The sequence below is a fragment of the Caretta caretta genome, chromosome 8 (assembly GCF_965140235.1).
Source record: "Caretta caretta isolate rCarCar2 chromosome 8, rCarCar1.hap1, whole genome shotgun sequence".
NCBI lineage: Eukaryota > Metazoa > Chordata > Testudines > Cheloniidae > Caretta > Caretta caretta.
In genome coordinates this window covers 15957417-15970715 of record NC_134213.1, presented here as the reverse complement: position 1 = coordinate 15970715, position 13299 = coordinate 15957417, and the positions used below count along the sequence as shown (strand labels likewise).

Below are 13299 nucleotides of genomic sequence, written 5' to 3'. Positions count from 1 at the left end.
TATATTAGATTACTTGGCCTTGCTGATGTATAAGAACAAAAAGTCAGGTCACATTTTTGGACCTTTATCAACCTGGATTGTGTTTCTTAAACCAGCTTGCAAAAAATTCCATTTATGGCTTCTCCATGTCTTCTGACTTTTAGCCAACTTTTTTCATTCTATGACTATGCATCTTAGATGTGGAACTCTGTTAAATACTCTCTGCAGATCCAAAGTCTATAATTTCCTCTGCCATGTTGTACCCCCTGTCATTCTTGGCAGGAATATCTTTTAAGAATTCCAGCAAGTTAGTGATCCATGGGTTTGTTTAGCCTGAAACCATAATGGAATGCAGAAAAAAAAACAGAACAGCGGTTTACTTTAATCAAGCTGTACTGTCCTAAGAGGACTTGATCTCTTCAGAAACTGTACTTCCTTCACGTTAATATGCTGCTAGGTTTCACAGCATTCTATTTGTGTGCTAACACTTGGTGTGTCTCGCATGCCAAACTACAAACTTAGGCACTTTTCTGTGGACTAATGTGTCAACTTAGATTGTTAGGGGAAGGACTGTCTTTTTTTATGTGAATTGTGCCTAGAATGGTGGTCCCAGATTCCTGATTGGGCCTATTGGTATTACCTTAACATATTTTAATAATGGTAAAGCAGGTCCTAAGCCAGAACAAAGCTGCATGAAATTGGCTTCCTCGCAGGATTACCGTGTAGATCTTTTTCGTAACAAATCTGGATTAAATTTTTGATGGAGCTTAGGACTCTAAATACTTAAGTCACTTTTGAAAATTGTACACTCTGTCATTTGGTTTGAGCCATGGTCTGAGGCCTGAGGTTACTGCTCCATCCTCAGGTAGATTTCCTGCAGATGACTGTCAGACTCCAAAGCCAGAATATTGGTATTATATATAAAATGTCTGTCTGTATATGTGTGCATAGATAGACACGTACCACGCAAACATCTTAAAAGCCAAGGATTTTTTGTACAGGTGAAAGTTGCTCAATTATGAGGTCTGAGACTGAAGTCTGCTCTCCACAAAGCAAATAGTACGGCAGCATTGTAAACTTCTGCCCTGGAGTACCTCAGATGTGACCTAGAGGAGGGATGGCTAAGGAAGGGAACGGGAGTTTTGTTTCCAAGTTTATTCGGTCACTGACCTCTCAGAGTATCAGCAATGGCATTGATTAGGGTTAATTGTGTTGCTGTTAAGTTAGTAATATGGAAAGTGGAATTGAGACCGTGGTCTCATTTCAAATAGAACCCAACGGCCATCAAATGGCAACCACTTTTAGTCACTGCTACCTGGACTAGAGCCAAGTTGGCAACTTACCTCAGTCCTGCATTACCATTCTGCCCAATTATATCCAGTCTTCCCTCTCTCTGCTTTTTATGTCTAAGTGCAGTTTGCTTCCTGCTTAAATCTCTTCATTGCCTGTCCTGACCAGTCTGTCTGCTGTTACTCCCATTAGATTAATATGGTCTCCTTCCTCTCCATTGTTTCTCAATTGTCCCTTCCTAAGTAGTCCCCTAGGGGAGATGATACTGCTGGAAATAACTTTGTAGCTGTAAGCTTGTGCTTTTGCTTGTCTGAGTTTCTTAAAGTGAAATGTGTTCAAAACCAAAATAGATTATTGGAAAATGGATTTAAAACAAAATATATCTTAATCAAAGTGCACCCCCAGGGTATGCTATGGTGTGACTTAAAAATATTTAAGTGACACAAATGGATAATTGCACAGACATTCTTTTATAGCATTCACAATGTGTACATTAGAAGAAACAGATGTAAACTGCTTTTTGTATGCCCACCCCAGGATGGTAGTTATCTACAAGTGTTATTGAAATTAGGCAGCGTAATAATTTTCCTACTATCCTGGCTTCCATTTTGAATGATAGCCTTCCACTTTTGCCTGCTGGCTACTTTTGGCCATGGAGGCAAAAAGAAACCAAATAGCAGATAATCATTCTGACATTCAGTATGTCAGTGTGAAATATAAAAATCCGTCATTGCTTTAACCTTTTGCATGTTTCCAAAGTTTATCTGGTAGTTATCTGTTGAAGCTGGGAAGATGTCACAAGGCTTCATTTTGAGATAATTTAAATTTTTACTCTTTTCTTTGATTAAAGAAGCAATTTTTAAAATAGAACATATAAAACAAGCTATCTTTAGGAAGAGGGAAGTCTTTAGCAGAACACAGTGAGCTTTACATCCTGCAGTGAAGAACTTCCAAGAAATAACTCTCCTTTATGTATTGCTGCTTCAACAACTTACTCATCTACAATAAAAAATTGAGAAGTTTTTAAAGGTTTTTAAGAACATCTAAACATGTTGTGTAAAGCTCTTGTTTGTTCAAAATGTTTAGAGTACCATTTTGTACATACAGCACTTCAGTGAGCCAATTGCTAGGGAGATTGGTTTACAGGCTTATTATAGAAGTTACAACCCGCTGTTGGTTGATTACTTGATTCTTCTTGGCAAACTAATGGAAGAGTATTTGAATTAAGTATACTAGATTCAATTTCCTAAGCAGTGCATTTCAAGTTGTCATGTATTTTCAGCTATTTCATATTTTTAGGGCCAAAGCTGGACTGCATTGAAACAAGGTTATGGTCAGAAAAGGTGACTATATAAATATGGCATTCTTATTTGGCAGTCTGCTCCCTGTACCTACTCAATCAGATCTGTTTATTTAAGGACTATAAAACAAGCTTTTGTTTTTTTTAAATTACATTTAGCAGGATTGACTTTGCACTACTGTGTGGGGGAGAGCTGGATTTTGTGGAATCTAATCAGCCTCTGGTGCCAGGGTCTCTACTGCTGATGTCCAAGCCAGAATGAACGTGACTTGATTTTCAAGGCTAGATTTCCATAATTTGGGTATATAATTTACATAAACCAATTAGTCTAAGGGCTTGTTGGGATTGAGGGGCAGTGATCAATCCAGCAGGGGTCAATTTATCATGTCTAGTCTAGACGCAATAAACAGAGTGCTCTCCCATCAACTCCGGTACTCCTCCAGAGCGAGAGGCGCAGGCGGATTCGATGGGGGCGTATCAGCTGTCGACTCACCGTATTATTCACGTAGCTGAAGTTGTGTAACTTGGGTCAATTTCCCCTCCCAGTCTGGACCAGGCCTAACTTGTGAGCACTGCTAAGATAATTGTACATAAATTAGGTGTTGAGTTGCATGGGTAACGGGGGGGCGGGGGACAGCACACACAGATGGGCTGGTGTAGAAGGGGAATAGGGGCAGGCCTAGTGAAGTAAGTCCCTGTGCTAAGACCATGTGCTTGGGTTTGGAATGTCTTTTGGGGTAGGTGCAGGGAATTTGAGCCCAGAGGAACAATCCGATACCCGTATTCCTTGCTTTTGCTTCACTCTTCTACTTAAGTCCTAATACACTGCAGTCTTTTAAATGTATAGGGGGCAGTATGACTCAGCCTTTACTTTCATCATTAGTTAACGCTCCCTTTTGAAGTAATCCTGTGTAACTTTTTATTCCCTTAGGAGTCTCAACAGTCCACTTTTGGCACTGGAGAGCAGAGTGAGTATTTAAAGTAGTTTAATATATTTTAAAAAATATTTATATAAAATGTTTTCATGTTACGACTAATGTCCCAAATGCCCTTTGGGCTTCTTGGCTTTTTTTAAATCTAAATTTTCCAGAGAGGTGTCTCAGGTTAAACCCCCAAGTTAGCATTTCCATATTTTCTTCCAGTCTTACACTATAAAACAGATAATTGGCTTTCTTTTACAAGTCCTGTTATATGATCTGAAAGGTAATGATTAAACTGTATTGTGGTTTCTGGCATCTAAAGGAAATACCTAGCTGTACCCAGTCATATTACTGTAATCCTCTGAAAGATGCTTTCTCTTTAGAGGTAATTGAAAATCATAGTGATAATTGTATGTGAAAACTCAAACCTGATGTCCAGCAGACAAATTAATATGTGTAGTAGAATAAAGCATAAGATTTTTTATATAGCTGGGGACAATAGCCACACTGTAGCTTCCCCTTGTTATGGCACTCCATGCTCACCTTATTGGGCATAATTCAAAACCGAGAATATAGTAATGTCAGGAGCTCTAGGGTATGATTATGCATATGCTCACTCTCCGCTACTACCAGAGCACTTTTCAGAATTTGAACAAAAGCAACAAAGCTCTCGTTGAAATGTCTTTCCTTTTCCATGAGAATTACTCAAATGGATTATTTACAGGTAGTGCGTTTAGTGTGACTGAAACACAGCCCATACTCCTACACTTCCATCAAGCTTTACCCTTCATACCCCGAATAATTAATCAGATTAAGTAGTAAAAGCAGAGAGTGGCTTATTCTTGTATATTGACAAGCTGCTTACTCTGAACACACAATAAAGAGAGGAATTAAGGAAATAAATTCAAACACTTAATTAGAAAACCCATTGCTATGGTATATTGGCCTATCTATAAATGCTTCATATAGAAATACACTGTAAAATGGAGAGAAGCCAGCCTAATGAGAGGCTAGGAGTGATTCTCAACTCCTAAAAATTTCACTGAAAACCAAATTATGACCACTTCAGTTCTGACTCATGTTGTGGTGCCCTGGACAGCCTGCCAGAAGTCAGGAATTTAAAGTGACCTACCTTGATTGATCAGAATGGTGGGATCCTTACTCAGCTACTGGAGAGCTGAGTAGGGATGATGCACGTTAACATGATGTATCGGCTGAGTAACTGCATGTCTCTGCATACAGAAAGCACTACAGTTTTCCCAGATAGTATCTTTAACTGAGAGAGAAGGAAAACAAATTGTTCTTTCACAGCATTCAAAATAAATGAAACTTACTGCTGTCTTAAAAAAAAAAAAATCACTTAAAATCTGGTCCAGTTTTGTATATTCAGGGTATGTGTACACAGCAAGGAAAAACCTATGTCTGGGCCATGCCTGCTGACTTGGGCTTGTGGGGTGTGGGCTGCAGAGCTGTTTTGTTGCTGTGTCTGGAGCCCAAGCTCTTGCAGGGTGGGAAACAGCCCTGCAGGACCAAGTTGACTGAACGGGCCAGCTGCGGGTTTTTCTTTGTTGTGTAGACATACCCTCACTGTTCTTGTTCATGCAGTTTTCTGCTGTGCTAGCCTTTCACCTCTGGATCTTCTAGTTCAAATCTAGGTAAGAGGATATTAGTGAAATAATTCTATTAGTCCCAGTCTAATTCATGTATAACTACACCAAGCAAGTAGAACCGTTCAGCATGATTGGCTCTGCTTTAGAGAACTGTAAAGCAGGCATAGAAAGGGTATATTGCATGTCAGGGTTGAGGTGCATTGATGGAACTCTGTGGGAAGTTTGCATAACACCTGCTTGCATCGTATCTGGCTTACGCCAGTTGTGTTAGTACCTCCATTCCTCAAGCGCTAAATTCACTCAATCCTTCTTGCCTTCAGATTAATCTAGGATTTTTATTTCTTTTAACTTTGAAGTGTCTTATTTTGCTGCTCATTTTTAAGGAGTGTACTTCTCTATTTTTTTTCCAGAAAGATTCAATCCCTCATCAAAAACGTCCAATGGTCATCAATCGAAATCGTAAGTTACTCTTATGAAAGGATTAGAACATCCTCTTCAATGTTTTCCAAACTACTATTTCTGAAGTGTTTTTGAAGGATTTTGGCCCATTAAGATGAAAATAGCCATTTCTCCACACTTTAACACGGATATAACAGTTCTTCTTCAAGTGCTTGCTAATGTCCATTCCATATTAGGTGAAGAAGCTAAAGTTCCACATGGTCTTCTGTTATCCCCTCCCTGGATCTGGGAGACTGGTATGCCACCTTCAACTTGAAGGATGCAGTCTTTCAAGGACACAGATGCTTCCTCCGGTTTATCACCACTACCAGTTTGAGGTCCTCCCATTTGGCCTGGCAACAGCATCGAGCGTGTTTACCAAGTGCACGTCCGTGGTAGTGTCTGTCTTCAGGTGCCAGATCTATCCGGACCTCGATGACTCGCTCTTCAAGGGCAGTTCTGGGTCTCAAGTCCAAAGGGATGTCATGGTGCTTCAAGCCACATGCTGCTCTCTGCGCCTTCTGATAAATGACAAAAAGTTGATGTTTGTGCCAATGCAGAGGATAGTTCATTGGAGCAGTCCTCGACTTGACCTACACCAGGGCATTCCTACTGTGGGACAGGGTTCCACATGCTGACGAACCTCATCACGAGTTCCCTCTGACTACAGCCAGGGTCTGTCTGTACCTGCTGGACCACAAGGCAGCATGCGCTTACGTGGTCCGCTATGCCTGGCCCCTGCAACAATGGCTGGGGACAGTCTATTTCCAGTCCCGAGACCCCCTGGAAAAGATGGTTACGATTCCCCAGGCGATACTTCCTTCGCTGCGATGGTGGACCGACCACAGGACAGTCCTGGAAGGGGTTCCGTTTGACAACCCCCCTTACTCCATCGAGTTGGTGTCGGATGCCTCAGACCTTGGCTGGGGTGTGTATCTCGGCGACCTCCAGGCACGGGATGTGGTCCCCAGAGGAGGTGAAGTTGCACAGAAAGATCAGAGTTCCAAGCAGTCCGGCTGGCGTACGGAGTCTTCCTGCCCCACCTGTCAAGCAAAGCGTACGGGTCCTGATGGACAATACAGCCTCAATGTTCTACATCAACAGGCAGGGGGGAGCATGCTTGTCGGCTCTCTGTCAAGAGGCACTCCATCGATGGGAATTCTACATCAGCCACAAGATCCACCTGGAAGCTTGTCACCTTCCCAGCATCAAGAATACACTGGCGGGCCACCTCAGCAGGGACTTCTCTCACCACGAGTGGTCACTCCATCTAGAGGTGTAGCCTGTATGATCTTCCAAAGGTGGGAAACTCTCCAAGTGGACCTGTTTGCAACCAGACAGAACAGGAAGTTCCACCAGTTTTGTTCTCGGCAAGGTCTGAGCAAAGGCTCCCTCTCTGCCTTTCTCCTGTTGTGGTCAGGGAGCCTGTTGTACACATACTCTCCGATTCCACTCATCAGCAAGGTCCTGGCAAAGATCAAGAGACAACGCGCAAGTTGTTGTGATTGCTGTGTCGTGGCCTTGCCAGCATTGGTTCGGAACGCTTATGAGCCTGACAGCAGGCCCTCCCTGGCCCCTGCCCAACCAACCGGACCTGCTGTCACAGGATCATGGTTGGCTCCCACACCCCCAACCTTGAGTCTGTCCATCTCTCAGCGTGGATGCTGTGTGGCTGAACCTGGAGGAGCGGACCTGTTTGGAAGGAGTCCAACAGGTCTTCCTGGAAAGTAGGAAGCTCTCAACTAGACTGACTGACTTGCCAAGTGGATGAGGTTTTCCCACTGGGCATCCTTCCTTTGCGTTCCTCCATACAGGCTGACCTGGACTACCTGCTCCATTTGAGGAACCAAGGCCTGGTGCACTCTTCCATTAGAGTGCATCTTGCAGCCATCTCTGTCTGTCCTTGAATCGGGGGGTGAAAAGCAGTGTTTTCCCATGACATGGTCAGATTCTCGAGAGGGCTGGAGAGACTCTTCCCTCAGGTATGGGCTCCTGTCCCTCAGTCGGATCTTAACTTGGTCCTCTCTAGGCTCACTGGCCCACCCTTTGATCTGCTGGGTTCTTGCTCCTTTTCCCACCTGTCGTGGAAGGTTGTGTTCCTGGTGGTGGTGACGTCCGCGAGACAGGTCTCTGAAATTAAAGCCTTGACCGTGTGTGGTGGTTCTGAGGTCTTCTACAAAGACAAGGGTCAGTTGTGGCCCTACCCGGCCTTCCTGCTGAAGGTGGTATAAACCTTCCATATGAACCAGGACGACATCCTCCTGGTGTTCTGTCCCAAACCACACAGGACCAGTGAAGAGAAGTGTCTTCACATGCTGGATGTCCAAAGGGCCTTGGGTTTTTACTTAGAACGTGTCAAGCCTTTCCATAAATCAACTCAGCTCTTCATCACTATGGCAGACAGGATGAAAGACCTTCCGGTGTCATTGCAGAGGATTTCCAATTGGATCACCTCGTGCGTAAGGACCTGTTACGACCTTGGGGGGGTTCCGCCACCAATTGTTAGAGCCCGCTTGACGAGAGCGCAGGCATTTTTGGTGGCTTTCCTGACACACGTCCCTATCCAAGACCTCTGTAGATCTGCAATGTGGTCCTCTGTTCACACGTTCACGGCTCATTATGCCATCATGGAACAGGCCAGGGATGACACTGGGTTCGGCAGAGCTGTGTTGCAATCTACACGTCCGTGAACTCCTACCCGCCTCTGATGGTACTGCTTTGGAGTCACCTAATATGGAATGGACATGAACAAGCACTCGAAGAAGAGAAGACCCGTTACCTTTTCCGTAACTGGTGTTCTTTGAGATGTGTTGCTCATGTCCATTTCACAACCTTCCCTCCTTCCCCACTGTTGGAGTTTCTGGCAAGAAGGAACTGAGGGTGGGGGAGCCGGTGGTGCCCCTTATACCGTGCTATGTGGGCACCACTCCAGAGGGTGCCAGAGCTGGTATCCGTAGGGGACCGGCAAGGGAAAAACTTCAAGTACCGGTGCATGTGGTGAGCACACACACCTAATATGGAATGGACATGAGCAACACATCTCGAAGAGCACCAGTTATAGAAAAGGTAACTGTCTTTTCTTAAGTAGAATCTTAATTCTTGTTGATTACCAGAAAATGGCTACCAAGCCCATATGAAAAGGACACTTTCCAAGATGGTAGACATAAAATTTGAGACTAACTGCTGCTTCACAAGGGCACATGTGTGAACGTTGCTTTTCCCCGCTTTCCTTTTTTGTTGTTGTATGCTAGCAGGATACTTATATAATATTTCTATTCTTGGGATTGCTTGATGTTTCAGTACTTCGACAAGAATGAGGAGGGCAGGTAGGGTAGAGGGACCTTTTTAAAATAAATGTTCATGGTTACAGAAAGAAAAGGAGTACTTGTGGCACCTTAGAGACTAACCAATTTATTTGAGCATGAGCTTTCGTGAGCTACAGCTCACTTCATCAGATACTCCTTTTCTTTTTGCGAATACAGACTAACACGGCTGTTCCTCTGAAACCTGTCATTATGCATGGTTACAGAGAAATCCAGTTACCTGGGTTGTAAAGTTATGATCTACTTTCAGCTGCCAACAGTTACAAAAATGGTTTGGGGAGCTCTGATGTTCTGTAGTCAGAGGATACAGTGTGGAATATGCTTAAAGAAGCTTAAATTGGGGGCCCTTTCTTCTGCTTGACATTTATCATAAACATTTATCAAACATTTATCATACAGATGTTGATACAAATGTGGTAAACTACATCACCGTACATACATACCGAACATTACACTTCATCTGTCTGCTACACAACCATAAAAAAAAAATCAGTGTAAACTAGAAGCTTTTTGATTAGTGGTTTTTTTCTTCATAAATTTTTGGTGACTTTATTCTTTACAATGAGTAAGTTGGGTGAAAATTTGACACCTGGTGCTCAAAGGTTAATTGTTCCTAGAAAACGCAAATATGTACACCAAAGTAAGTTAAGTGGCTGTCTGTATGTTACTCTTGGGGGCATTCTGTGCCAAAGAATTAAAAATTCTGTGCACAATATTTTAAAATTTTGCAAAATTCTGAAAATTTATATTTGTCAAAATAACACTACATAATCACTCCAGTTTCATTTATTTTGGTAATTTATTTCAAAATACCCTGTCAGCAAGTATGCCTGTAACAATACACACACACTCTCTCCCTCTCCCTCTCCCTCCCCCAGGAGTAGAGTTAAAGAAATCCCTATGACAACCCAGTTCCTGTTTCTCTGACCCCTTCCTCTCTGAACCAAGCCACAGGGGCCGCCCAGCCAATACATATGAATCCCCTGTTCCCCCAGAGCCCAGCCACAGGGCTCTCCTTGCCCAGATACCTACAACCTCTCCTCCCCAGAGCCCAGCCATGGAGCACCCCCAGCCCAGATAGCTGCACGCCCTCTTTTACGCACCCCCACTCCTCCCCCCAGCCTAGGGATCCAGAGGGGAAAAACAGCCTGATGCTCGGTCCCAGGTTTCCACAGTTTCCTGCGCGCTGCCCTCTCCTTCCCTCAGGGCTAGCTGGGAACTGCAGCTGCCAGGAACCCTCTAGCTTCCAACTCCCCAGCAGTGTCTTCTGTGTGTGGGCTGGGCTCTGCTGGGTCCAGCAGCCCCTAGTGGCAGCTAGCAGCACTGCAGCCCATTTCTGTGGGGCAAAGGAAATTCTGCATGCACAACGTTACTTTCTGCGAAATTCTGTATTGCGCAGTGGTGGAGAATTCCTCCAGGAGTAATATATGTAATTAAAGTGCGTTTATGTCCAGAAACGTTAGGTTTTTTTAAAAAATTGTGGGGTTCTGTAGGATTCTATTACTGTGACAGCCATGTCAAATTTGATCAGTTTACAAATATGCCTTTATCTACCAGTCCTGCAAAGCTGAGCTCTTAGAGTTGACCTGGACTTGTTGCTTATGCATTCTCTCCAATAAATAACATTCTGCAAAACAAGTTTTGCCCTCAGTTATACCAGTTCAGTTTCAAAGTCTTCAATTAGCAGTTGTTTTACTGTGTAAGCAGAAATAAAACCCAGTTCTTTCTCCCCTGCCTGTCCAGGCTTCACAGTGCTAACAGGAGTAGAAAAGCAGTAACTCTCTACCCCTCTGAAAAACCTGCTGTTGTCTCTGTGACTAGATATGACTTCGAACACAGCCTCTTTACACAGTTGCTTTTAAAAAAGATGCTTACCCGCATTAAGTGTAAGAGATAATAACAGAAGGATTACACCCTTAATTTTTCCTTTGCTCTTTTGTCATAGTAGTATTTCAACAATGCTATACTTATGGTTGGGGCTGGTATTTTTGGTGGGTGCAAAAATTACCTGTGGGGGAATTGGAGCAATTTCTGCAACTGGGGACTCTGAGGAGATCTGTGGACAATTACTGGAAACCCCCATTAGATTCAGGTGTGGGTGAGAGCTTGAGAGTTTATTGCAATGAATTTATACTGCCTTAAATAAAATGATAGGGCAAGATTGCACTTTGTGTAGTCAGTAAACTTGTTCCTTTAGGGAGACAAACATTAAATGACCTTTTTTGGGGGAAAAGATATGTTGGGGAGTAGACCCAAGATGTTAGGAATTTCATTAAAACAGCCATACTGCGAAAGTACCTGCATGGGAAACTTATTTTTTAACTTTCTCATTTTCTTCCTCCAGATGTGAATCAAACCAAACAGAGTAAGATACTGTTTTTATATACACTAAAGCCTTTAATAGCAAAAATAAAACAAAAGATGATAAAAACCCTAATGAATGTATTCTCAAAAAGAAAAGGAGTACTTGTGGCACCTTAGAGACTAACAAATTTATTTGAGCATGAGCTTTCGTGAGCTACAGCTCACTTCATCGGATGCATCTGATGAAGTAGGATGCATCTTATGCTCAAATTTGTTAGTCTCTAAGGTGCCACAAATACTCCTTTTCTTTTTGCGAATACAGACTTAACACGGCTGCTACTCTGAAACCTAATTAATGTATGTCTTTCCAGTATTCAGACATTATGCTAGGATTGTGAAATAGATTTAAATATGTATATTGAAACAGCTTTTGTGACAGCAGTGAAATAAAATGTCAGAATTCTAAGTGTCACTCTCTAGCCTCCTTAATTCTATTTAAACAATAGTCTTAATCATTTGCATGCAAGAAGGTAATCGTATAAGTGGTCGCTTCTCCTTTCACACTAAAACGTGACACGCAATATTTTTGTATAAAGGATTCTTATACTTAAGCATTGAACATTTTAGTATTGAGTTCTGTGTGCTCCCACACGCAATGAACTCTGTAAACAAAGGAAAATTCCTAGTAACATTTTAGATCAGTTTATAGCCTAACACCACTTTGGAATTAATTTCTAGAGTATATGAAAAATTTATTCCTCTTTCTTTCATTCAGTATGTTGAAAGATGACTTAAAACTCAGCAGCAGTGAAGACAGTGATGGTGAACAGGTATGTACCATAAGTATTAAAGTTTTAGAAAAGTTCAGCAGACACAACTGAAGTGTTCAATACTAAGTTTCTTTTTTAAAAACCTGCAGTGCTTGGCTGGTTGTAAATTGAACACTTGTCAGTAAGCATTAATTAAAAAGCAAGATTTTTCAAAGTAACTGTGTAGCAGTACAGTAGAACTACTTTTTGGAATATATAATCACTGTTTGTTTGAGTCCTTGCTTCCAGTTTTGCCTTTAGACTTCCAAATCTCACTGTGTAGCAATTTCATATTGCCTTTTCCCCAACATAAAATGGAACAGAATGTACTCAAGAAGTATAAACTCTTAGTGACAAGGAGACATTTTCAGGATTGATTTTTTTCCCCTCACATGTGGTGGCCTGCCATTTAAGGACATAGCACATCTTCAAAATAATACGTGGCATAAATTTTTCCACACACCAGTAACTTCAGGATTGGGATTGGTTGTCTAATGTATGTGAACACTCCCACCAAATTTCCTTTTTCTGTTACTACTTCTACAGTAGCATCTTCACTCTAGTTGGGAAACTGGATTCTCCCTTAGTGGATATTAACTCTCTGTAATACAAATTGTCCTATCTTTGGCACTGATCTTATATAATTTTAAAAATAGCCCTTTCGGGAACCTAGATGGCATGGTTGTCTGCACTGCCATTTAGTATCCCAGGGTCATTTTCTGTTTTAGTTTCCAATCCCAGTCTTGTTTTTTTTTTGTTTTTTTTTTTAAATCAGGATAATGCTGTTGAGGGATTTTGCACAATCGCTAGGAGCACGGAAATAGGGCCTTTCGTTGCTTAACATCAACCACTTTGGGCTATTGAGGAATAACCCTGATAGACCCAAGTTGTGACCAGTCGTCACACACAAAGATGAATGACACAGGGCAATGAGTAGGGAGGAATTGGAACTCTTAAAACCATAGTAGGCTGTATAGCACTCTGGGGAGATAATAGTTCTTTGACTTTGCTACTTGTTTGCTGTGTGAACTTGGCCAAATAATTTAATCTGTCTGTTTCCCTCTCTGAGGATAATATGCAATTTTGTAAACTACTCCCAGTGTGTTCAGATGAGAGGTGCTATATATGCTAAATGTGTGTGGTGTTGGTGATGAGGAAGGAGCATTAGAGCTCTATTTTTGTTTTCGTCTCCATGCAGTACACAATACATAATGTAATTTATGGAAGCTTCTTCCTCACCCTGGTTTTATTATTATTTTTTTTAATTACAGGATTCTGATAAGATAGTGCCAAGGAGTACACCTGGAAGGTAAGCATTTATAGTTG

The 13299-nt window shown here is 42.1% G+C and overlaps 1 protein-coding gene across 5 annotated transcripts in view; it reads left to right on the top strand.

Moving 5' to 3' along the window:
• AFF4 (ALF transcription elongation factor 4) overlaps positions 1-13299 on the top strand; it is a 78084-nt gene that overhangs the window by 42076 nt on the left and 22709 nt on the right. For 3 of the 5 annotated variants that reach the window (XM_075131309.1, XM_075131311.1, XM_075131308.1), the window contains 5 exons: positions 3501-3537; positions 5510-5558; positions 11205-11225; positions 11940-11994; positions 13245-13282. In XM_075131309.1, the coding sequence (XP_074987410.1) occupies positions 3501-3537; positions 5510-5558; positions 11205-11225; positions 11940-11994; positions 13245-13282 (200 nt within the window). The remainder of the gene's footprint in view (positions 1-3500; positions 3538-5509; positions 5559-11204; positions 11226-11939; positions 11995-13244; positions 13283-13299) is intronic. The other 2 variants (XM_075131312.1, XM_075131310.1) reach the window with 1 other exon arrangement.